At 52.9% G+C, this 23,974-nt stretch overlaps 1 protein-coding gene across 3 annotated transcripts in view; it reads right to left on the bottom strand.

Annotated features, from left to right (window-relative positions):
- Positions 1–23,974, bottom strand: part of ADCY5 (adenylate cyclase 5) — a 149,484-nt gene that overhangs the window by 12,639 nt on the left and 112,871 nt on the right. For 2 of the 3 annotated variants that reach the window (XM_045540126.1, XM_045540128.1), the window contains exons 9-15: positions 20,467–20,489; positions 19,488–19,632; positions 18,147–18,244; positions 15,057–15,144; positions 4,618–4,734; positions 3,979–4,143; positions 1,229–1,404 (exon numbers count right to left, since the gene is read on the bottom strand). In XM_045540126.1, coding sequence (XP_045396082.1) covers positions 1,229–1,404; positions 3,979–4,143; positions 4,618–4,734; positions 15,057–15,144; positions 18,147–18,244; positions 19,488–19,632; positions 20,467–20,489 — 812 coding nt within the window. The remainder of the gene's footprint in view (positions 1–1,228; positions 1,405–3,978; positions 4,144–4,617; positions 4,735–15,056; positions 15,145–18,146; positions 18,245–19,487; positions 19,633–20,466; positions 20,490–23,974) is intronic. The other variant, XM_045540127.1, reaches the window with a different exon arrangement.

Genomic DNA, 23,974 nt, shown 5'->3' with positions numbered 1-23,974 from the left:
AAGGTCCCAGCTCCAGCCCTGATCCTGGGTAGAAAGGCCTTCCCCTCTTCCCCCTTCTTGCAGGACTTCAGCCTGTCCCGTTCCGACCGTACTGTCTTTCTGGTCATCTGCCTACAGCCCCACACAGCTGCCAAGTTCTTCCTTGAATCTGATTGAGATCCTTCATTACACCTTCATTTTCTCAGGTGACATTTCCCTTCACAAGAAAGGAGTATTTCTGACGGGTTATCTGTTGTCTGTTGTATCTAGCTGGCACACCATAGGCCCTTGATAAATATTTCTGAATGAATGAATGGGCGAAAAAATGGATGGGCGGATGAATGGACCCCTTCCTCTAACTCAGAGAAAGCAGTTTGCTGCTGCTGCATTTTCTCAGGGGACACAGACCTGTCACTCACATGTTTTTGCCCTTCTTGGTGTATGTGTAGGGGTGGTGATGGGAAGAGAAGGGTACTTCGTATCAGGCACTTTATATACATTTACTACTATGGGTATTATTCCCACTTTACTGGAAAAAAATAATGAGATTCAGAGAAATAAGCAAATGTGTGTCCAACACTGAAATTCAAACTCAATTTGACCCAAAGCTAGAGCTCTTCCCCCTCCTGGAGCCGCCTCCCTTGAAATCTGACATCTGTCACTAGATGACCAGGCTGACTGTGAGGCCACCTTGGCGCGACCTTCACGCCCACCACTGTGGGATGTGGGACCTCACTCTGCCACCACAGCCTGGAGCCTTTGAGCCGTGCAGACACCCAACCTCATGCGCTGGGCCTGCCTGCTCTACGGGGCTGCTGTGAGGACGAAAAGGGATAATATGTGCCTGGTGCCTGGCTCAAGGCAGGACGCAGAGCCTGTGGACAGCCAAGGCCGCCCCTCTGCTCCCACAGGCCTCGCTACTCAGCTCTGTTGAGCCTCAGCCCCTCTGGGCTGGCGCTGGGTGAGAACAGCCCAGCCGAGGCTGTCTGGGGAAGTGAGGGATGTGAGGTCAGGAGTGAGTAGCAAACCAGAGGCAGAATGACAGTGGGGCCTGAGGCCACCCCCGCCGCTGGGGAAGGAGGGAAGGCCAAGGAATAAGACCCTGTCCTGCTCTGCCCAGGGTCAGGGCTGGGGAGGAACAAGACACTCTCGTTCCAAGTTCCCTGCGGCACCAGGGCCCAGCCTCCTGCTCCCCCTGCCTCCCTGCGATGCCCCGCACCCAGGAGAGCGTGAGGGAGGCGCCACGCACATGGAGTTGGCGGTGACCAGCAGGTCAGCGTTGTCGAACAGTGTGACACCGGGCACCTCAACGACGAGCACGTAGATGAGCTCGATGGCCAGCATGAGCACCAGCTTCCCGATGCAGCTGATCTGCAGGAACACGGAGCAGGCCAGCAGGCTGAGCAGCACGCTGTAGGTGAAGTACTGCGGGCAGAGGGCGGAGGTCAGCCCCCGCCCCGCCCCCCGTCTCCCTCCCCCTGAGCCACCCGCCCACCGAAACTCCACAGCAGGTGTCTGGCCGGTGTGGGAGGTGAGAGCGGGCTCCAGGCTCATGCTGCCCTGGGTTCCAGCCCTGACCCACCACGGGCAGCTGTGTGCCTTGGGCCATTCACTCAACCCCTCTAAGCCTCGGTGTCCCCATCTGCAGAGCTTCCTACCTCATGGAGCCTATGGCCCCTGACCTGCAACCTTGACATTCAAAGCTCCAAAAACCAAAAGTGTTTTCATAACTCACGTGGGGACTGCACCTGGACCGGCCTTATTTGGTGGCAAAGCCTGCCCTAACTGATGGGATGCTGGTCACTGCCTTGACCCTACTTCTGGTGCCCAGTCACACATTTTGCTGCATACAGATTGCGATGTGTCATTACCAGGTGCTGCCCAGACTCCACTGGGGGTGTGAGGCAGCCTTTTAAAATCTGAAGAATTCCAAAGTCCAAAATATATGTGGCCCCCAAGGCTTCAGGTGAGGGACTGAGGCCTGCACTATTTACACTGGGGAAGGCCCTTCTGGTCTCTGAGCCTCAGTTTCCTTCTTAGACCCTGAGGGGCCAAACCAGGTGATTTCAGAGGTCCCCTTCTGCTCTCTTGTCCCCTGATGCTAATCCTAGACGCATCAGCATCTATTGTTTTGTCCTTCCTTTTAAATTTAGCACCATTATTTCTGAGTCAGGCTTCCGGACCCGTACTATTTGCACGCTGCTGCTGCCTTGACCTGGAGGCCAAATGGTGGTGGCTGGCAGGGGTGGACCCCAGGCTGACCCTCTGCCTCCCCAGGCCTTCTGGAGCCAAGACGGGGAATGCGAGGGTCCCCTTGGGATAGGATTGGGGCAGCCCCAAGTCTCCACTGGGCATGGCAGTGGAGGAAGGCATGCCCAGAGTCCTAGCGACCTGTCCTTAGGTGATCCCCAAAGAGCCAGCCTGGATTCCCATTCAGACCCTGGGCTCAGACAACCAGGAGGCCAAGGCTTAATGCTGGGGTCCCCCAAGGACCCGGGGTCTGTGAGGAGTTGCTGAACCAGGAAGAACACCTGGGGGGTGGCGAGCCTGAGAGCTCTGCAGGCAGCAGGGCTGGTGAGGGCTGAAGGCTGGGACCAAGCCTCTCCCACAGGCGTGTCAGAACACGGCCAGCGCCGCCCTCTCCCCACCATGCCTCAGCTTTTCCCGGGGAGCGACCGCCGAGGGGAAGGTACGAGACCAAAGATAGCCTCTGCTCCTCGGCACACAGCCCTCAGGAGGCAGAAACGCTGCTTCCGTGGGCTCTCAGCTGGGTGTGCGAGGAACAGGGGCTGGGGAGGGGAGGGTGGGTGCAGCATGGCTGCCTGCAGGAGCTTGTCGTGGGCCCCGGGAGGGGGGCACAGGCCTGTCCAGGTGAGTGGCCGAGCTCTGCTCCTCATGGCTTTCCTTGCCCTGTCTGTGCACAGGGAGCTGCACCAGGCTCCTTCCCAGGGTCGGGGAGGGAGGCCAGCGGGTGGCAGCCACTGTGACCCTCAGCTGCACCCTGAACCTTTGCTGTGAGTCACAGGAGCTTTGGGAATTAGATGAAAGCATGGACCTTCCTCCCAGGAAGGGCAGGAACTGCCACCACCCTACAGGTCTCACCTGAGCACCAAGCAGGGAGCCGGGGTGGGAATGGCCCAGGCAGGGAGTGGGTGCCGGGGCTGGAAGCCTGGCCCTGCAGCTCCAGCAAGCTGCTCCCTGACAGACGGGCAACGTGAACGAAGCGCCTTGCACACCACAGGTGCTTAATATGTGCCATTCTCTGAATAAGGATTCTTGGTGTTATTTTTCAAACCCAAATGTCTGTGGGTGCAGAATTTCTTTTTGGGCTGACAAAAATTAGATTACGATGATGATGGCAGTAGAAATTGTACAACACTAAAATCTACTGAACTGTACACCGTGCACGGGTGAAGTTCGTGGTGGTGCTGGTTTGGGATTGGGCTCCCTTTGCTTCCCTCCCTGCTCTCTGGCCCTAACAGCTGGGGGGCTCAGGTGGGTTCTCCTGAGGTGGGGCTGGGTCTGCTGCAGAAGCTGAGGGTCCAGAAAGTTCCACCCTCATGTCAGCAGCATGAACCCTGGAGCCAGACAACCTGCATGAGAGCTCTGGCTCTGCTGCTTACTAGCTGTGTGAACTTGGGCAAATTCCTTAACCTCTCTGTGCATCAAGCCACACAGAGATAATATAGTATCTAGTCACGGGGTTGTTGGGAGGATTTAAGGTGTAAAGGCATGTGACACACTCAGCCGCAGTGGCAGGTAAACAGTATAGAAACAATAGCTACACTGTCATCACCGTTACTGTTATACTGGGGAAGCTGTCCCTGTCCACCAGCGTCTGGCACAAGGAGTGAGAAACTGGAGGAAGAAGATCCCTAGAACGACAGTGAGCCGTGGGCCCTTCACTGTCCCTCCGAATGTCCCGAGCAGCTGAGGGCAGAGTGGGGTAGGGCAAGCGCTGTCCACCAATGCTGTCCCCAACCCCTGTGGGCCCAGTACCTCGGGGAAGTTGCAGTTGGGCCAGGTGCTGCCACAGAAGCCCTGCTCGTCACCCAGGCTATAGTTGACGGCTGACTCCACCACGTGGCACGCGTTGACCTGGCTCGCGCTGATGTTGTGCTCCTCCGCCAGGCAGCCCAGCAGGTCCTTGGAGTTGCACATGAACTAGGGGCAGGGAGGAGAGGCTCAGCTCCTGGGGCCAGGCGGGGCAGCCCACCCCACCCACAGGCAGCAGGGAGCCCATCCTCGGTCTCAGTGCAGCCTGACACCGACAGGGGACAGAACTGGCAGAGGCTGAGGACCAGGCAAGGTTTGCCCAGCCGCCCTGGCAGGAAGAGGCCAGGCAGGAAGAGCCACCCTGGCTGAAAGAGGGGTGCAGCTGGTGTGCCCTCCCGAGGCAGGGCTCTTAAACACGCGTGGGGCCTGCCCCTGAGCTCTTTCTGGCTCCTCCAGCCTTGAGAGTGAAGAGCTAAAAACCTGTGTGAGACGCACTGAGTCAAATGTGATCTCGGCACCGAGGTGAGACATGAATAGGATTTCCAGGTAAACTCTCCCTGCCCGTGCCTGTCGGGTATACGGTCCTGCGGGGTTTGGTCCCACGGGGCTGGGGAGGCACTAGGAGGACGTGGAGCCACCCACCATGTTGACAAAAGCCGACAGGAACACCAGGATGATGGTGAACACCCCAACCAGAGTGCTGTTCATCTTGGACCTCACGATCTTCCTGGAGAGGGTCTGCAGCGGGGAGGGGAAGAGCTGCGGGGACAGGGCGGGAGAGACGTGAGAGCATTCAGAGAGGACGCCACGCACCACCTGAGAGGAGCTCAGTGGACCCACCTGTGTCTCTTTCTAGCACAGTCCAGGTGCCTCCCAGGGTGTCCCCGCAGCCTGCACCACGGCTTCACAGACTGCAGCTGGCCAGGTGTGTGCCCCCCGGGACCCACAGGTGAGAGAGGCAGGATGAAAGGAAAGGTGCTATCTTGACCCGACAGGGAAGCAGATGAAAAAGGACATTGACCTGCTGGGTGAGTGCTGGACCCTGGGCAGTTATAATCAGGGAGGGGCCCAGAACTTTCTGGGCGAGGCCTGGGGAGCCTTCTGGGAAGGAGCGGGCGGCTGTGGGCCTGAGGATTAGGAGAGGACCTGGCATCTGGAGGAAGGGGCTGGGCTTGGTGGGGAGGGACGGAGCCGCGGGCAGCAGGAGGGGGGCAGGCCTAGACAGGCAAACTCAGTGAGCTCGTTCCTCAGCACGAAGCTCCACGGACCTGCCGTTCCCCCACCCAGCCCTTCCTGTATGTTCCTCAACTAGACAAACCACATGTCTACTCACAGACCCACTGCAGTTTTGGTAATAACCAGGCTCCTAAGTCCCATTTCTGCCACCAAATCTGAGGCAGTTGGCCTTGCACGCCATGTCCTCCTCATCCCCCATGCAACCTGGGCTAACAAAGAAGCTGACAGACATAGAAGCAAAGCAGTGGATGCCGGCTTCCCATCCTCCCCACCCCAACGCTTCTTGGTGAGGCCACCGGCTGAAACCCCCGAGGGCAGAGAAAGCACTGGGCCAGGAGTCGGGAAGCCTGGGTTCTTGGCTTGGCTTTGCCTGGGTGGTCCTGAGCAAGCCACATCCTCTCTCTGGAGGCTCCCGTCTGTAGGGCTCTCGGGGCAGCCCTGGCTTTTGTGGGGAGGGAAGCAGGTGAAGGCTTCTCCCCGATGGCTGGCCCTGAGCAGCCCTGCACGTTCCTGTAGAGTGTGCTAGACCACAGGGTGTACCCATGCCCCGATACAAGGGTTTCTGCAGCTGGTCACACACACATCCAAGTAGGTCAAGCGGCCACAGCATGACCACCATGTAACTGCCCACACCCCGCGGGGAGGGGAACTGGCCTGTGCGCTGCAGGGTTTCCTGTTAGCTCACCAGGGGCTGGGCCCTTGGTCCAGCGTTCCTCAGCCGCAACCCAAACCCACCGCACATGCAGCATCCGCGTGGTTCCCTCACATTGCCCCCGTGGGACTCCAGGGGCAGAGGAACCAACACAAATAAGCCGATGCTCGTGTGCTGTCGGCACCATGAGTAATAAGAGTGTTTTTGCCCCTGACCTAGGACTCTTGTGTCTCCTGCCAGCATCCACAAAACAGTAACAAGCTAACTTACTCGCTTGTAAGTAGGGTAAAATCAAACCTTAGACCCTTCAGAGTTTGTGACAAAAAGTAAGGGCCCTGCTCACCCCTCAGTCTTGGGCTTGGGCTGTGTGTGTAGGGAGGCAGAACACCTTTCCCACTCCAGGATCCTCCTGCACCCTCCCACAAGGCCACTTCCTATTCAGCACAAGGGAAGAGGGGACACAGAGCACAGGAGGCTGCAGCAGCCGCAGGGGCCTGGCAGCTGCACAGGCCGGAGGCTGAGAGCTGGAGACCTTGGGCTCCATGTCCCCAGCAGGGGGGTGTCCCAGCTGTGTTCTTGCACCATCAAGTCTGTAGCATTGTTCTCAAAAAGCACGTCCCTCTGGGATAAGAAAGGAGACACTCCAGCACAGGGGTGGGGACCTGTGGCCTCAAGGCCATGTGTGGCCCTCCAGGTCCCCAAGTGCGGCCCCGCAACTGAATCCAAACTTCACAAAACAAAATCCTTTATTAAAAGGATTTGTTCTGTAAAATTTGGATTCAGTCAAACGGCCACACTCAAGGATCCAGAGTACAATGTATTAAAGGAAAAAAATCCCATGAAGTGTGAAGTCTGTGTGTGTGTATGTGTGTGTGTGTGTGTGTGTGTGTGTGTGTGTGTATATATATATATACATATTATATATATACATATTATATATATATATATATATATATAAGAGACACTAACTGAAACTTTTATGCAGTAGAGGGAAAGATATGCATGCCTAGGAAAGCACAAGCTTGGATTAAAATCCTGCTTGATAGAAAGAGACTAAGGCCAGGCGCAGTGGCTCACGCCTGTAATCCTAGCACTCTGGGAGGCCGAGGCGGGCAGATTGTTTGAGCTCAGGAGTTCGAGACCAGCCTGAGCAAGAGCAAGACCCCATCTCCACTAAAAATAGAAAAGAAATTATATGAAGAGCTAAAAATATATATAGAAAAATTGGCCTGGCATGGTGGTGCATGCCTGTAGTCCCAGCTACTCGGAAGGCTGAGGCAGGAGGATTGCTTTAGCCAAGGAATTTGAGGCACTCTAGCCTGGACAACACAATAGAGTGAGACTCTGTCTCAAAAAAAAAAAAAAAAAAAAAAGAAAGAAAGATTAAGAGAGTCCATAAATAAACCCTTACATTTATGGTCAATTGATTTTGATAAGGTGCCAAGACAATTCAGTGGGAAAGAACAGTCTTTTCAACAAATGGTGCTGGGACAAATGGGTGTCCACATGCCAGAGAATAAAGTTGGGTTTCTATCTCACACCCTATACAAACATTAACACAAAATGGATCAGAGACCTAAACTCTAAACTATAAAACTCTTCTGGGAAAACATATGAGTAGATCTTTGTTGCTTTGGATTAGGCAATGGTTTCTTAGAGATGACACCAAAAGCATAAGCCACAAGAGAAAAAAATAGATAAACTGAACTTCATCAATATTAAGAATTTTTATGGGTCGGGCATTGTGGCTCATGCCTGTAATCCCAGTACCCTGGGAGGCCGAGGCAGGAGGATTGCTCGAGGTCAGGAATTCAAGAACAGCCTGAGCAAGAGTGAGATCCCCGTCCCTAAAAATAAATGAATGAATGAATGAATGAATAAATAAATAAATAGAATTTTTGTGCTTCAAATAACACCATCAAGAAAGTAAAAGAAGGTATTAGTCAGGATATGGGGAAATTGGAATGCTTGTGCATTGCTGGTAGGAATGTAAAATGATGCAGCCACTGTGGAAAACAGTATCATGATTCCTCAAAAAAATTGAACGTAGAATTATGAATCTGATCCAGTAATTCCATTTCTGGGTATATACCCCAAAAGAGCTGAAAACAGGGACATGTACAGGTATTTGTATACCCATGTTCGTAGCAACATTATTCCTAACAGCCTGAAAGTGGAAATTATTCAAATATCCATCAATTGATGAATAGATAAACAAAATGTGTTATATACCCATGATAGACTATTATACGACAATAAAGGAGAATAAAGTGTTGTTACATGCTACACATGGATGAACCTTGAAACTATTATGCTCAGTGAAAGAAACCAGTCTCAAAAGGCCATGTGTTGTATGATTTTATCTATGTGAGACGTCCACAACGTGCAAATTCACACAGACAAAGTAGCTTGTGGTTGCCAGGGCTGTGGTGATCTGAGAATGAGAAGTGACTGATAATGGATATGGGGTTTCTTTTGGGGATGATGACAATGTTCTGGAATTAGATTGTGGCAATAGTTGCACAATTTTGTGAATATACTAAAAGCTAGTGAATTACAAGTTTATCCACCTTTAGGAAAGTGAATTTTATGGTATGTAAATTAGATCTTGATAAAGCTCTTATTTTTAAAAATGCTGCTCAGCCTCTTTACTAGCCGTGTGATCCTGGGGACATTATTAGATGCTCTGAGCTTTAGTTTCCTTATCAGTAAATAGGGAACATTTATCTCCCAGAGTGGCCACGAAGACTCAGTAAAGTGATGCACTTGAAAGTGCTTTGTAAGCTGTTAAATGCAACAGAAAAGTTAGTTAATATTTGCATTTTAAAGAGCTATTTTGCCAATAAGAATGATGTCCTTGTTTCCCATTTAAAGAAATTTTTGGTTTCACAGCTGGGGAAAGTGTTTTGGCACTAGCATAAGGATCTCACTCTGAAATGGAATGACATATGGTTTCAAATCTTTAGCTGCTTAAAATTTTGCCATTTCACTCCTCCCCACCCCCCATGTTGCACCTGTTTCAGTCTGATCACCCCACCCACTGGTTGAAGGGCTTCCTCCATTATTGTGGAACCACCAATGTAACGACTGATTTGGGCAAAGGTTAGGATACCTACTAAAACTTTCTTTACAAAAGGCGGTTAAGGAACGGGATATGCACACAGGCTTCTTGGTGAGTATGTGACTGGGAGCCCCATGGGGCCATCCAGAGGCTAGGAGAAGAACTGCAGGCTATTGTTTTTTTTGTTTGTTTTTTTAAATCAATGTTAGATGTAGCTCTAGCATCTATCTAATGAATGATTGAGCCTTTATGCATTGACTTGCTACAAGCTGACTTCCCTTGACACCTTTAAAAGGACTTACTTTTGACTTTAAACCCTCAGTAGAAACCAGGGATTTGTTGCTCTTTTGAAGTCTACAGAAGAGTCCCCATCCTGTCTTGGTATCTATTGGTTTATACAGTGTCTCATCTCCTGTAATCAGAAAGTCCATCTTCATGTCAACTCTGAATTCCAACCTTACTAACCCGGCAGAGTCTCTTCCCGGGGCTATAGCACAGCCGCGATCAGATCCCGGAGAGCATTTTTCTATCAGGATAATTGTGTCTGTGCCAACCCATTGCTTAACGCCTGCTCATAACCACAGCTCAGAAAAAAATCAATTTTTAAAATATAAGTTCAGAACCAGTACATTCCTAATCTGATTAATTCAAATCAATTCAACATGAAAAATGGGAGCGGGTACATATTAATAAACCATGAATGGGGTGCGCGGTCCTAGCTTCTTTGGGCATCTCCAGGCAAATCGATGACCTCCCTGGGGCTCTGTGATGTGGGACCAGGGTATTGCAGAGATGTAAGAAGGTGATGAAATCAGATGGCAACAAATATAAGAAAACAGTCTTTTTGACAAGGAGCTAATAAAGGAAGCAGTAGCTGAGCACAGTGGCTCACTCCTGTCATCCCAGCACTTTGGGAGGCCGAGCTAGGAGGATCACTTGAGTGCAGGAGTTTGAGACCAGCCTGGATAACACAGCAAAACCCCATCCCTACAAAAAATAAGAAAAATTAGTTGGGCATGGTAGTGTACGCCTATAGTCTCAGCTACTTGGGAGGCTGAGGTGGGAGGACAGCTTGAGCCCAGGAGTTCAAGGTTACAGTGAGCTATGATCGCACCACTGCATTCCAGCCTAGGTGACAGAGCAAGACTTGTCTCTAACAAAACAAAACAAAACCAAACCACAGAGGCCAAACAAGGCAGGTAGAAGGGCTCCACACCACTGTTCTCATCACCTGGCCCTTTAGGAGTCAACTGGACATATCAACAAACACAGCATCCTGGAGGGGAAGGACCACGGGTTCTGAAGTCAAGACCCATCTGGGTTTCAATCCTAGCTATAACCACCCCTAGCTCTACCTAGGGAAAATTGCCTCACCTCTCTGAGCCTCAGTTTCCTCATCTGCAAACTAGATGCAATAAAAGCCACCTCAGAGGCTCAGGAAATACAGCTCCAAGTGGCATATCTTACATCTGGATCCTGGACTGTCTGAGTTAGAAGTCACAGGGGGAACCTATGATATGCCTCCTGGAACGAAGAGGTCTGCATTCCCTAAATGAACATGTGTATGGCAATGACATCCTTTCCCAGAGAAAGGAAATGTACCCCTGAGCATGTAGGTGGAAAGGTGAGCATGGGATTCTAAAGTCCTCACAGGAGAGAAGACACCTGGGAGGTGAGGGGTGCTGGTGGCACAGGAAGACCCTGTTTTACCAACTGTGGACCAGGAGTCTGGGTGGAGTGGTAGAAAGGACAGCCAGCAAGGTGGGACTTAGCTGCACTTGGGCTGCAGGGAAAGGAGAGGCTCTTCTGGAGACTGTGCAGAGCAGATGGGGCCTGGAAGGGGCTCTGGCCACAGATCACAGGGGCTCAGGCAATTGGGTTGAGGGGGTCAGTGGAATGCAGACCTAGGGGGGGCCAGCAGGCTGGAGGATGAGGGAGATTTACACACACACACACACACACACATGCACACACACACTCACTCTGCTATGGAGCTGAGCACTCCCACTGGGCCCATCTGTACCCAAGTCCCAAGCTGCCAGGAAGGAGAGTGTGGCCTTCTGATTAAGGATGAGCTTATGAGCCACAGCAAGGCCGGGGGCCTGGACCAGAGTGGGGGAAAGGAGAGAGCCACACTCTGCTTTCCATCTGGGTGGTGGGATGCCACACAGGACGATGAAGCAGGAGCTGCAGGGAGCCCGATGACACAGTCAGAGGCAGCCAAGGAGGGCAGGGCCTGCACTCAGGAGACGTGAGTGAGCTCACCATCCTCAGAGGTAACCACGCACGGGCCGGCCCAGCCCTTGCAGGGTTCTTATGGAAAAGTCCAGTCTCAGGTGGGTGGCTGGGCTCCCTTTCTGCAGGGGCCCCTTCCAGCAGGAGATTCTCTGAGTCTGTGGACAATGTGTGATGTTGGGGAGGGATTTAACACGGTTTTCTCTGAGAAAAGCGGTTCTGGGGCCCGGGTCATCACAGATGCCAAGGGGAGGAAGGAGTGATGTGAGCAGGTATACAGCCTGGCCCTCTAGGATGGCATCACCAACAGAGGCACTCAGGGGAATGGTCCTCAAGGCACCTGAGGGATAAGGACAGCTCCGGCAGGCAGCCGATGCCCTGGGAAGCGAGCCCAGGACTTCAGGACAAGATGAGGACTAAGGCACCAAATCAGCCTCCCCGAGAAGTCTAGGGGTGTGTAAACTGCACCACGCTGGGTCAGGAAAAGACGACACCCGAGATAGAAAGGCAACCAGAGCACTTGGCAGGAAGGGAGAAACCAGAACAGACCAAGGGAACTTTCCCCGGCAGACATGGAAGACGACTAATTCAGTCTACATGCTCTTCACATTTCTCTCTTCAAAAAGGTTAAAATATGGACAGTTTAAGGAAGTAAGTCCAAGCTGTTTTGGGAAAATGGCAAAGTAAAGGAACTAGAGAAAGAAACCGACACCGCTTGGCTTTGGATCAGTAGAGCTCGTGCCGTGGAGTAATTTAGGAATCGTTGTATCTCACTGGAAAGCCGCAAGCTATGACTTCCAAGAGACTGGAAATAAGACAGAATATTTCTGAGCTCCGAGTTCTGTTTCTCAAAGGGAAAACCGAATGACACAGAAAAGTGCAGTCCAGTCAGCTTCACAGCAGTCCCTGAAAAGGTGATACAATAACTTAATTTAGTCAACCCACCTTCGGTGTGTGCTGGAGCTCAGTGACAGGTCCATGTCCCCTGCTAGGGGCACGGGCAGGGTGACATTCCCTGCCGCCAATGCCAAAGGGGAGAATGTGGGAGAATCCCTCTTTCACAACTTAGTGTGCAGTTTAATCCATACCACAAAAGAGGAAAGAATAATTAAAGGGAAAAGGATTTCAAATTACGAGCAACTTTCTAGGTTGGGCCGTGCTGTCCAGAAGGCGAATAACGCCTGCGAAGATGGTGAATCACGTGGGGAGGGAAGATTGGACGTGCTGACTGCAGGCCCAGAGCAGCAGGCTCCAGACCTAGCACGCCAGGCAGCATTCTTCTTTCTAAACGAAGTCTTCTCTGGAACCTTCTATGTGTAGGATGGAGAAAGCAGGCTCCCCGGGGGGAAGGATGTGGGGCCAGGATGGAGGGTGGAGTGGGGAGGGGCAGTGCGTGGATGGGGGCGGAGAGGTAGGTGTCCCTCCACTGCCTCCCTGAGGAACCCGAGGCCTCCTCAGAACAGAGGCAGGAAAATCCACTGGCGGGAAAATGGAATTGAGAACGAGCTTACTGAACTCGGCATTGACAGCAAAGTAGGTAGATTCAACGATAGGAAAGGAGGCAGGGACAATTTCGTAACTAATCTGGAACAGTGGAAATAAGAACTCAGGAGACCAAAGCACTAACTCAAACAGCCAGTGCCGGTGGGGCAGGCAGGAGAGTGGGCCCGTCCTCCGCCTCCTCCCGGACTGGCCACCAGGCCTGCGAGCCAATCAGGGAACTCGAGTGGAAGTAGTCGGTGTCACTCAGGTTCGCCCAAGCCGCTGACAGAAGAGAGGAAATTCAGGTTCCAGTTAAAAAATACTAGACTACCTATAGCTTCGATCCTAATTTGAATGGGCTAATGAAGTTTCTGAAAAAAGAAACAAACAAATAATGACTTTGTCTCAGTTCACAACTTAATTTTAAAGAATTAAGAACTCTGGAGTTCAGCAAAAAGATTTTTGAGAGGGCATTGTAGCTAGGGTGTGCTTTGTTTGGTAGGTGGTCGTGATTTTTTCTTATTGTGGCACAATATATAGAACATAAAATTTGCCATTTTAGCCATTTTTAAGTGTACCATTCCGTGGCATTAATCACAGTGTTGTGCAACCATCATTGCCACCTACAGGGTGTCCCAAGTTTTTCACCAAGAAAAAACTTGGTTAAACTGTGTAATGAATATTTTGTAAATAAAGGTACATTTAGCTACAATTTCCCTATGCATTTTCCCTACGTATGGTGACCTGTGGGACACCCTGTATTTCCAAAAACCTTTCATCAGCCCGAACAGAAACTCCGTTCCCGTTAAGCAGTAACTCCCCATTCTCCCTCCTGCCAGCCACTAGTAACTGCTAATCCAGTTTCTGTCTCGGTGAATTTGCCTATTCTAGATATTTCATGTAAGTGGCAGCATGCAATGTGTGACTTTCTGTGTCTGGCTTCTTTCCCTCAGCACAATGTTTTCAAGGGTCATCTATGTTGTAGCACGTAACAGCACTTCATTCCTCCTTGTGGGTGAATCACGTTTGACTGCAGTTATAAACCCTGTTTTGTTCACTCATCCGCTGACGGACACTTGGGCTGTTCCCATGTTTTGGCTGCTGTGAATGTGCAGTGTCCTTTCACAGCCGTGGTGGGGAGCGGACCTGCCCACCTGGATACAGCCAGCTGGGGCAGCCTTGGCAACAGCGCCACCAAGAGGCAGGAGGTGGCTGCAACGGCGGGAAGGAGGGTGGCCTCCAGGAAGGGGCGCTGGTGCACAGGCGGGAACCAGGGTAAACCCACGGCGCACGGCTTGACTCCCGCTTCCCACACAGACTTGCCCTGTGACCTTGGCCGGCCCTGCCCCTCTCTGGGTGTCCACTCTGTACCTGCCAGTAGGACGGCTGACCCACACCTGGGGATTCCCATGGCCCCTGCCAGTTCTGATAATCAGTCCACCAAGACCTTGACCATGAGGTGACTGGGCAGCCACCAGACTAATGAAGGCACCTGTTTGGAGGGTGGAGAGAGAAAGGGGATTTTGGAGGTGACAGAGGTCCCCTCCGTCCAGAAGAACCTGGTGCTGACTGTGGAGTGTGTGGGAGCGACGGTGGGCCTGGCCCTCCCCACCCCAGGGGCTCAGCTCCAGTGAGCGTGTGCAGGCCCAGAGGCTCAGCCGCTGCTGCAGAGGGCCCAGGCTGGCCCTGACGGGAATTCTTAAACCACTGGGGAAGGAAATGAGGACAGGGCTTGGTGCGCAAGGCAGGTGCCTGAGTGGTTTCTACAACAGACCAGTACGGCTGGCGTCAGGCCCACTGAGGGACACAGCCTGGACGGGGGGCATGGCATGCTGAGGAGAGGGTGTGGGAGAAAAACACAGAACAGGAGCCGTGCTCCTGTACACGAGGCAGCTCTGCAGCCCTGTCCGAAACACTGAACCACCCTGGGGCCTCACTGCTCATCCATATGGACAGGGGCTCAAAATTCTTCATCTCTGAGATCCCTTCCAGGGAAAATTCCAGGGCACATGGGAGCACTGAAGGGGGTGTTGAGAGAGTCTCTTCTGCACTCATTTTCTCGGCAAATATTCACTGACCACTGCTCTGTGGCAGGCTTTGTCCCACGTGCCCTTCCTGTGTCCTACCTGATACCGAGGACAGGAGCAGCGGTGACAGTATCTTCTGGTTGCAAAGATTTGCAAGGGCAAATTAAAGCAGTTAGTAAGAACAAGGCTCCCACTGACAAACTACCCACCTCTAGGCTAGCTTGTGCTGATGCCGATCCAGAGGTGTGACCAGCATCACACCCCTCTCCCCCATGCCAAGCACAATACTCGGGCTCCTGGGTATCTCAGGGCCCTGGGCAGGGGCCCCTACCAGGGCTGCGCAGAGTGGGAATAAGGTGGCTGGGACGCAGGTGTCAGCTGGACTCACCTTCACGCAGGAGTAGATCACAGACACAAACACCACCAAGGTCAGCAGCAGGAAACAGGTCAAGTAGAAGCTCAGCATGAACATGGAGCTGGGGGAAGAGACGAGGTGAGGAAGAAGTCAGTTCAAGGTGGCAGGGCTGCAGCTTCCCCGGGGCCTTCCTGGCAAGCAGGCCGCAGGTTCCCAGTGTCTGACCTCACTGCTCCAGAGGGCTGGGCTCCGCAAACCCCTGAGCGGGAACCTGAAGCTGCTCCATTTCCCCTGAGCCCACTGCCCCGTCTCTTCTACTGACTCACTGAGAAGGGCTCACACAGCCCTGCAGATGGATTCAGCAGTCCTCTCCATAGCTGTCTGGCTCCTACCCTTCCCTCCTTCCTGTCATCTTCCAGTGGGGACAGCAGCCCACAAGGAGCTAAATGGAGAACCAGGTGACACCTGGTCGATATTTTGCGTAATTCTTAGCTATTCACAGACACGCTTCATTTAGCTTGGAAGAAGCATTTTGAAAACCACCTGGTTATTCCCTTCAAGTCGTCACTCATGATTTCATAAGTAACTGCGAAAGCTGAAACAGATTTGATAAATGGCCTTCATTTATAAAAATGCCCTGTCAGCAGCCCAGCCAGCCACTCTTTGAGAAGCAGGGGTGATATGTCTCTTCGGAAGTTCCCAAATTCTGCCCCCTCCCACTACCAGACCCCACAGGCCTGCTCAGTCTTTGCGCCCCTGTTCTTAGCCAGTTCCACAAGAAACACGTGAGGCCCTCCCTCTGCCCCCCGTTGGGACGCAGGTCACAAGTGATCTATCTTAACAGCCACCATGAGTGGGAACCCTCGGACGAAAGAGCTGCACACGACTTTCCATCCAGAACTTCCCACTGGTCCTCCTAGGACAGGGGCTGGCCAAGGTACAGCACACGCCACCAGCCACCAGGTAGCCTTTCAAGGACTTGAGAAGGCAGGTGAACACCTCTAGGGAGGATTCCAACGGCGCCGTCTCTGTTCCAGGCTTCCATGGAAGCTGGCACTTAGCTACTTCCAACGAATGGAACAAGGAACAAGGGGAAAGGATTCTCTTCAGAGCGAGAGGAAGACCTTTAACATGGTTTTTAAGGCTTCCCTAGAGAGGGGATGAATAAAGAATGGCCTCTGTCAATGTCTAAGCCACTTGGAGTTGCAGACAGAGCAGGTAACTGGGATGACCCAGTCTCCAAGACATGCAGCAGAGAAAGAGGCAGGACTATGCACTCAAGCTTTGGGGACTGCCAACTGCAGTGGGACAAAATGCCCAGGTAGCTTATTGACACCTGTGGCTCCGTGTCAGTACAGAAAGATGGGGTTCTATGCCAATAAGGACCCCCAGTGCCACCAGCTCTGCACAGCCTCAGTGCAGGGGCAATGGGCTGAGCGGCACAACCAGGGCAGAGCCGGCTGTCGGTGTCTGGTTTCTACTTGGCATCCCGACAATCACAGCAGATACAAATATAAGGGGCATCTTTTCATCTTTTTAATAGGCATCATTAAAAATAAAAGGCATTAAGTAGTAAGACATGTGGACATCATGTTCCTCCCGATACAGCATGCTAACAAGGACACGTCATCACTTCTGTGGGAACCTTGTCAAAAAGCATAACCTCAACCTACTCCTGGAAAAACATCAGACACACCCAAATTGATACACTCTGAAAATCAATTGGCCAGTACTCATCATAAGTGTCAAGGTCATGAAAGGCAAGCAAAGGCTGAGGAAATACCACAGATTAGAGGTGGAATAAAGAGATACACCAACTGGGTGCAACGTGGGATCGGACTGGCTCCTGGAAGGGAAGAAAGGACATTAGGGGCAAACAGGCAGTCAGAGTAAGGTCTGTATGCTTGTTAATAGAATTACTCCAGTGTTAACCTCCTGGTTTTGAGCATCCTACTGCGGTTACGTAAGTTTTCAACATTAGGGGAAACAGGACGGAGGATGTACAGAAACTCTCTCTACTACTTCTGTAATGTCTTGGTAATTCTACAATGATTTCAGAATGAAAACTAGAAGGTGGTGGGTGTGGGGACTCTTTAGATTAAGCAAGACTCCAAATAGAATCAAATGCAACCAGGGGCCTTGAGTTGATCCTGGCTATGACTCAACTAAGAGTAAAAAAGACATTTTGGGGGGACAATTTGGGAAATTTAAATATGGACTGGATGTTAGATGATAGTAGGGAATTGATGTTAATTTTGTTTAGTGTATAAGGTATTGTGGTTAAGGAGGAAAATGTCCTTAAAATAGGTGTATAATGAGGTTTTGGGGGCAAAATGTCCTTGTGTCTAAATTTACTTTTAAAAATCAGAGTAGAAATAGATGAAACAAACATTGTAAAATATTAACAACTGCTATATGTAGGGTATGAGTGTTGATTATATTAATAAATTTACTTTTCTATGTGTTTGATTAATTACATAATAAAAAGTAAAAATATGTGTTTCCATATACACCTATGTATGTATACACACATACACACACACACACACACACAGGGCAACTATGCTTCTCCTCTAGGCATGACTCTAACGTGACTATTTAACAAACACTTCATTTCCAAAAGCCCCACTGCCTACTTCAAAACAGTCTCACAGAAGCCACAGGCTCTCCTGGTGACACAGCCAGGCCTCAGAAGAGTTCTGAAGCACCTCTTTATTGAAACGCCTTCAGAACCTGAAATCTGTTCTTTGAAATATCCAGACTAGTGGAAAACCTTCATTTTTTGAAGCTGTATTGATTTTTTTTCCCTGCTAGAACCAAAGGTCACACAGAAACCAGGCTGGTGAACACTTTGGGCAACGAGACTGGGCAGTGCTGTGTGGCTCAAATGGGACGAGATGACGGAGTGACGAGGAGTCTCTTGGGCAGCTGAGCACGCCCCCGAGTGAGCCCACGACCCCCTGCCCCAGAGAGGTCAGACCGCTGGCTTCCTGGGCCCACTGAGGACACGTTCACAAACCTGTCTCCCTGCCAGAGCAAGCACAGTCCAGACCCCCTTCTCTGCTCTCCCAAGTGACCACCCCCTCCCGCCCCTGGGAGCCCAGGACAGATGGGGACACTCACTGGGGCACGATGGTGATCTGGACAAAGCAGATGAAGAGGAAGACGAGCGAGGCACAGGCCACGTAGGCACCAAATCGGTCATCCACCTGCTTGGAGTACTGAGAGGAGATGGGTGGGGTAAGTGGGGGCAGAGGCACCGGCCTGGTTCCACCCAGCAATCCCAGACAGCCGTGGGCAGCCGCTGTGGTCTGCACAGCCCACTCTCAGGACAGGGAAGGCCTGAGCACCAGGGCCAGACTCAGATCACAGGAAACCAGCCCAGATCACCATAAGGTGGGGCTCGAGGGGAGGGCAGTTGAGAGGGACTCAGATTGTGTTAAGCCAGAAACTTTCTGCAGGCCAGGTCACCTTCAGAGTAATTCACAATGACATGGCTACACATCGCTGGGCACCAGCCACAGGCTGGGCAACATCCTGCGTGTCTAAGGCATCACTGGGCACCCTCACGACAGCCTGGGAGGGGACAGGATCGCTATTTTCTCTCCTTCAGAGATGAGCAAGCTGGGCTTAGAGGGGTCCCCTGACGTCCAAAGTCACATTCAAGGCCCAACTCCCAGCCCCAGCTCCTCCCATGACACCAACCAGCTGCACTGCTGGAGGTGGGGCTGGCCCAGTCACCCTGAGAGTAACACCTACGGCAGGTCCGTTTACTGCAGGTAGGCGTAATACTCTTTGCCATAGTTGTGCCCAGCTACTTAGGTTTGCCTCTTTGAAAGCTGACATGAGCCCATTTTTAACTGAACACTGGGGAGACTTTGCCACGTGGTGCAAAGAGAACTGTCAGACCAGGGTCTGGCTCCGGCTCTGTCCCTACTTTCCTGGGCAGCCAAGAGGAAGTCAGCCAACCACTCTGGGCTTTAGCTCTGCATTCACAATCTAAGGAAATGGCACAGGGTGATCTCAATGGCTCCTTCCAACTTTAACACCTTGGTTCCAGGGTGCCAACAGCGGCTGGGTGGCCCACTGATAAGATAACGATAATAATAGTAACATCAACAGCAACTAATGTGTATTGAACATCTCCTGTGGCAGACACTGTTTTATGTATTTTACACATATGGACTCATTTAATCCTCACTACGATCCTATGAGGAAAGTATATTAAATATCCCCATCTTCCACATAAGGGAACTGAGGCACAGGGAGGTTAAGATTTGTCCCTTCCAACCAAGAACATCTCCTTAGAACCCCTGAGTAGTGCAGCATCGGAGCTGGGGAAACCGAGGTGGCAAGAGGAGGCTCCCTCCGCCGCTGGAGACAGGAGGGAGTGTCCTGTTTCCTTGTCCCCCTCCGCTTGGGCCGGTGTCTGGCGGGGCCTCCTCCCCACCCAGGGTGCGGCACCTTCTTCTCTAGGTCGGGCTCCCTGAAGGTCAGGAGGAACTTGCGGACATGCTCAGATCGCAGCCGGTCAATGCTCCTGGCGTCAATGGCGCGGCCCAGAAACTCGTCCACTTCATCCTCAGGGTTGGCACTTTCCTGGGCATTCCTGGGGAGCAGGAGGCACAGACACAGGTGACCACCAGGGCGCCGTCACAGGGCTGGCTCTCAGCCACCCGAGTGACCGGAGAGGCCTGGCAGCCGCCCGCCGTCAGCCCAAATCAGGGCAGGGGAGCTGGGCTGAGACCAGGCCAGCCGGAAGCCTAGGCCTGCACTGGGGACAGCTGCACAGACCCGCTGGCTGGAAAGCCTCCCTGACTACCCTGACTCTATTAATATGTTATATTATTAAGTAATAATAACAACGTGAATTATCATCGAAGGTTTAACTGCTTTTTCCCCTACAGCTGACAGCCTCTGCTCTTCACGCTCCAGCTGTGTCGTCCTCCTCTCAGGCCGGGATGGGAGGGCGCGACTTGGCCACAGGACTGCGTCTCCCGGCTTCTCTACCCAGCTCAGGGCACGCCCGGGAAGCAGGTTCATGGTTTTGGGTGCTGAACTTAAAAGTTCTACTTCTCAGGGCGGAGCCCAGCCCCTGAATGGAATTTCCGACAGTCCTGAGAACCGGGGAGTGAAGGAGGAAGAGGAGGGTATTCCCTCAAGGCACTGGCAGTCGGGCACTGCTGACCACCGTGCAAGGTCTGCGACTGAGGGAGCCACACGCATGTGTGCCTGTGCGTGTGTGTGTGCAGTGGAGCATGCCGAGGCCCCGCCCTTCCGCCCTGGCCTGGCCGGCCGTGCTCACTGGTGGCCGGCAGTGGGGGCTCCATCCCCTCTCTGCTAAGACTGTGTGTGGGGTCACTTTCCAGGGGACATGGGGAAACTGAGGGATAAGGCAGACACCCAGACTGGGGAGCAGGAATAAAGAAAGCATATTACTCACTTGTCCTTGGGGTCTTCGAAGCCCTGAAAGAGAAGGGGAGAGAGAGAAAAAGGACTGTGAGAACAGACAGGACTGAAGACACAGGGGCTTCAGAGAGCCAGGGCTGCGAGGGGGCTCCGGCCCATCTCTCTAAGCCCACCAGACTGCCCTCCCTTCACCTGGTGAGTGCCGCTGGGCCCTCCCTGAGAGACAGCTCTGCACTGGCTGCCAGGGTGCACTGTGATTTCATCCCTCCACGGGCACAATCCTGTGTCTAAGCTGGCCGTCTCCATGCTCCACTCCTTCCCGCAGCCCCCAGACCTCTCCTCCCCTCTGGACCCTGGGCTCAGAGGTCCCCTCCTAACTCTGCCTCTGACACAGATGGAAATAAGAAATCCCCTACACATGGACACACCCACCCGCCCCCCACCTGACATACACACAGAGCACACGTAAAATCTACCGTTCACAAGTTCTGCACTGGAAAAAATTAAACTCCAGTTACTTGCAATAGCTTTTTTGGTATCTGAGATCCAACATGTTCTTGTGAGGGTGAGAGCTGGCTGGGGACTCAGGAGGTGGGGAACCACCTGCCATGGGCTTGACTACTGTTCTGTCGCTCACGTCCACAGGGCAGAGGTGGGCGTGGGAAGGGCCCTCATTGACGCACACTTGAAGCACTAATCTATGAACTCCCCGGAAGGAGAGACACATGTTGGGGTCTGAGTAGTGCTGGGGGGTGGAGCTGGGGGCCAGTGCAGGTGACAAGCAGCCACAGGACAACAAGGTTCAGAAGAGGCTCAGGTTGCCTCAGGACCAGACACCCATCTCTGAGGCCCAGCGAGGAGCGCTCCGCTGGGCAGGTGGAGTCCGGCAAATGCTGGGTGAACCAAAAGTCCAAACGAACACACCTGTCTTCATTCCCAATGAGGACATGGTTTGAAAATACAAAGAAAGGGATTTATGTTCTTTTCCAGGAGCCAGAGCCACCAGGCGCTGAAACAGGTGCAGGGCCCACGTGGCATTGAGGCTCTCTGTCTCTGTTCTTCTGCTCCCAGCTGAGGGCTCCTGGAGCCGCGGCAGCCTCTGCCAAGAATCGGCCATGGGCGCTGAGGGCCACTAGGCTGCCCGTATCCGGCCCAGGAAGGCCCTGCCGCCTCTGCCCTGGCAAGCCGGAGGCTTCTCTTCATCCTCTATGGATCGCCAGGCCCTCCTTCCAGGCTGCAAACCAGCCCCACGTCCCCGCCCCAGCCTTGGCTGGAGGAGGGGCTGTCCCTCAGCTGGGTGCTCCCTCTGGAGGGCAGGCCCGTGCTGACCCTCCCAGGGTTCCTCGGAGCTCGGCATGGCCAGGGAGCAGGGGGCTGGACGGGTGGGCTCTCTGCAGATTGATCGCCCATTGAATTCTACCCCATGAGCCAGCAAGTTTACTCTGAGACTGAGAACAACTGTGCTATACTACACATATGCTGGTCTCTACAGCTCAAAAATGAATCTGAAATGTTTTTAATAAACCTGTTTTTCACTTTTTCCAGTGCTCCTTTGGTCATCTGTTGAGGCTGGTGTTGGGGACCCATGTTTTACTCTCGCACTGAGCAGGGAGCCGTGTCCATTCTAACCACACCGCTGGCCACGCTGGTGTGGACAGCTCAGCCTCAGGCTGGGCTGGTGAATTGATAACAGGTCAGAAACACTTTGGTCCACAAACCACAGCAGTGGAGTGTTGAGGACACGGTCCAGCAGACTGGACTAAAATCCTGCCACCTACTGACTGGTTCTAGGACAAGGCTACTGACCTCTCCCAGCCTGCCGTGTCCCCCACCCCAGCCCTTGGGCCCCGTCCTGCAGGGCGTTCCTGGGCTTGGTTACACGAGCTCAAGTCCACACACGTGTCTTTCCACTGGCAACCTTTTCATTAATAAATAACCTTAAAGACCTTACAACACTTGTGCCTAAACATAAACCAGCACAGCTCATCATGGCATTTTAAAAGCTGAGTGAAAGTTGGAAAAAGATGTAAGTAAACTGCTGACTACAGGTTCACTTCTTTCAAATGCTCTTGGTCACTGCTCTATCAAATTCCCCCTTGCCCACCCCATCTTTAGTGGACTGTTTTTCATAAAACTTACCCCGTGTTGGCAAGTCAGGGTACAAGCTCTCCTTCTGTGCATCTTTCTTAAAGATTTCAGGCAAGTTTAATACCAAAAGCCAATGGCCTGTGTGGCAGCTGCTGGAACCTCTCTCCATCCCCAACCTAGAGACTCCGACTGGCCAGGCTGGGGTGGGGCCAGGAGGCTGTTTTTTGGTGCCAGCCCCCTCAGGGGACACCAGGCCCACCAGGACAGGGAGCCCCTGCTCCCACAGGCTGTCACCTTCCCGCTGGGCACAGCAATTACCACCAGAGGAGCCTTCCCGACAGCCTCCCCTGCCCTTCCCTGTTACAGCCCTGACTGCTAATTCCCCCAAGCTTCCTGTCCTGACGATGATTAATATGCCCGCCAAACCGCACTTATAGTCCAAACTGCCTCTCTAAGACTCTTAAATAACTACAGATGCAACCCATACCACATATCACTAAAAAATACCTTTCCAAGGATTTGAAATGGAAACTGCCCAGCCCTTTCCTGCCTGCTGATGCTCCCTGCTCGCTCTCTCGCCCCTCTGCTTTCCTCCCCTCTCCCTGCTGCCATCCTGGTCACAGTCCCCTGCTGCTCACTGCCTCCTTCACTGTGGAGGTCAAGGGGGCAGAGTCTGCAGGGGACGACCGCAGGGAGGGTTGGCCAACTGCTCTTGCTTAGAGGAGGGCCCTCGGGGCAGGAGGCTGGTGGCCGGAGCCCTTGGCGGCACTGACCAGGCCTGCCGACGCCCCAGTCCAGAGCCCTGGGGGAGGCGGGCCTCGGCCACTCCGCTCCCTCGCTACCCAGGCGCCCACGGCTGCTGCTTCACTGTGCTCTAAATGGAGGTCTTGACTCGATTAATTTTCCTCCTGGACATTTTCCTTAAACCTGTGTCATCTGGTACTCTTTGGCTAGCCAGGAGCAGAGTGGCTGGGTCCCCAGACTGTGCCCTCCTTTAGGGCCCTGGGTCTTGTCTGCAGACTGGGCCAGACTCCGCGCAGTCTGTCTCCGATCCCTTCTGCTGCAACGTCAACCCGGTCTATTCCGCAGACCCCACACCTGGGGCCCCACCTTCTCCCCTGGGTGGCCACACACCCTATTCCCAGCACCGTCCCTCTTAGGCACTCTGTCAGTGTGGGCGACTCCCACCTGGGAACCAGGTGCCCTTGAGCTGAGCAGTGCGCCTGAGAGGCAGAGCCACACTCTCAGACAGAAGGAAAGAAAACACTGCGGTAATGTGGCTTCTTGTTATCTCTCCCCCTCTTCTTCCCACCCCCTGAGCCCATCTTTCTATCGTTGCTGCTGGAGCCCAGGCAGGGCCCCCTGAATTATCCTGCCCCTGCTGTGTGCAGCAGTGGCTGGGGTGTCGGTTCCCCAAGGCAGGCAGGGTCCCTTGTGGTGAGGCTGACACCCCA

This window comes from Lemur catta, chromosome 1, assembly GCF_020740605.2.
Source record: "Lemur catta isolate mLemCat1 chromosome 1, mLemCat1.pri, whole genome shotgun sequence".
Taxonomy (NCBI): Eukaryota; Metazoa; Chordata; class Mammalia; order Primates; family Lemuridae; genus Lemur; species Lemur catta.
This window is presented reverse-complemented; position numbering and strand designations above follow the sequence as displayed.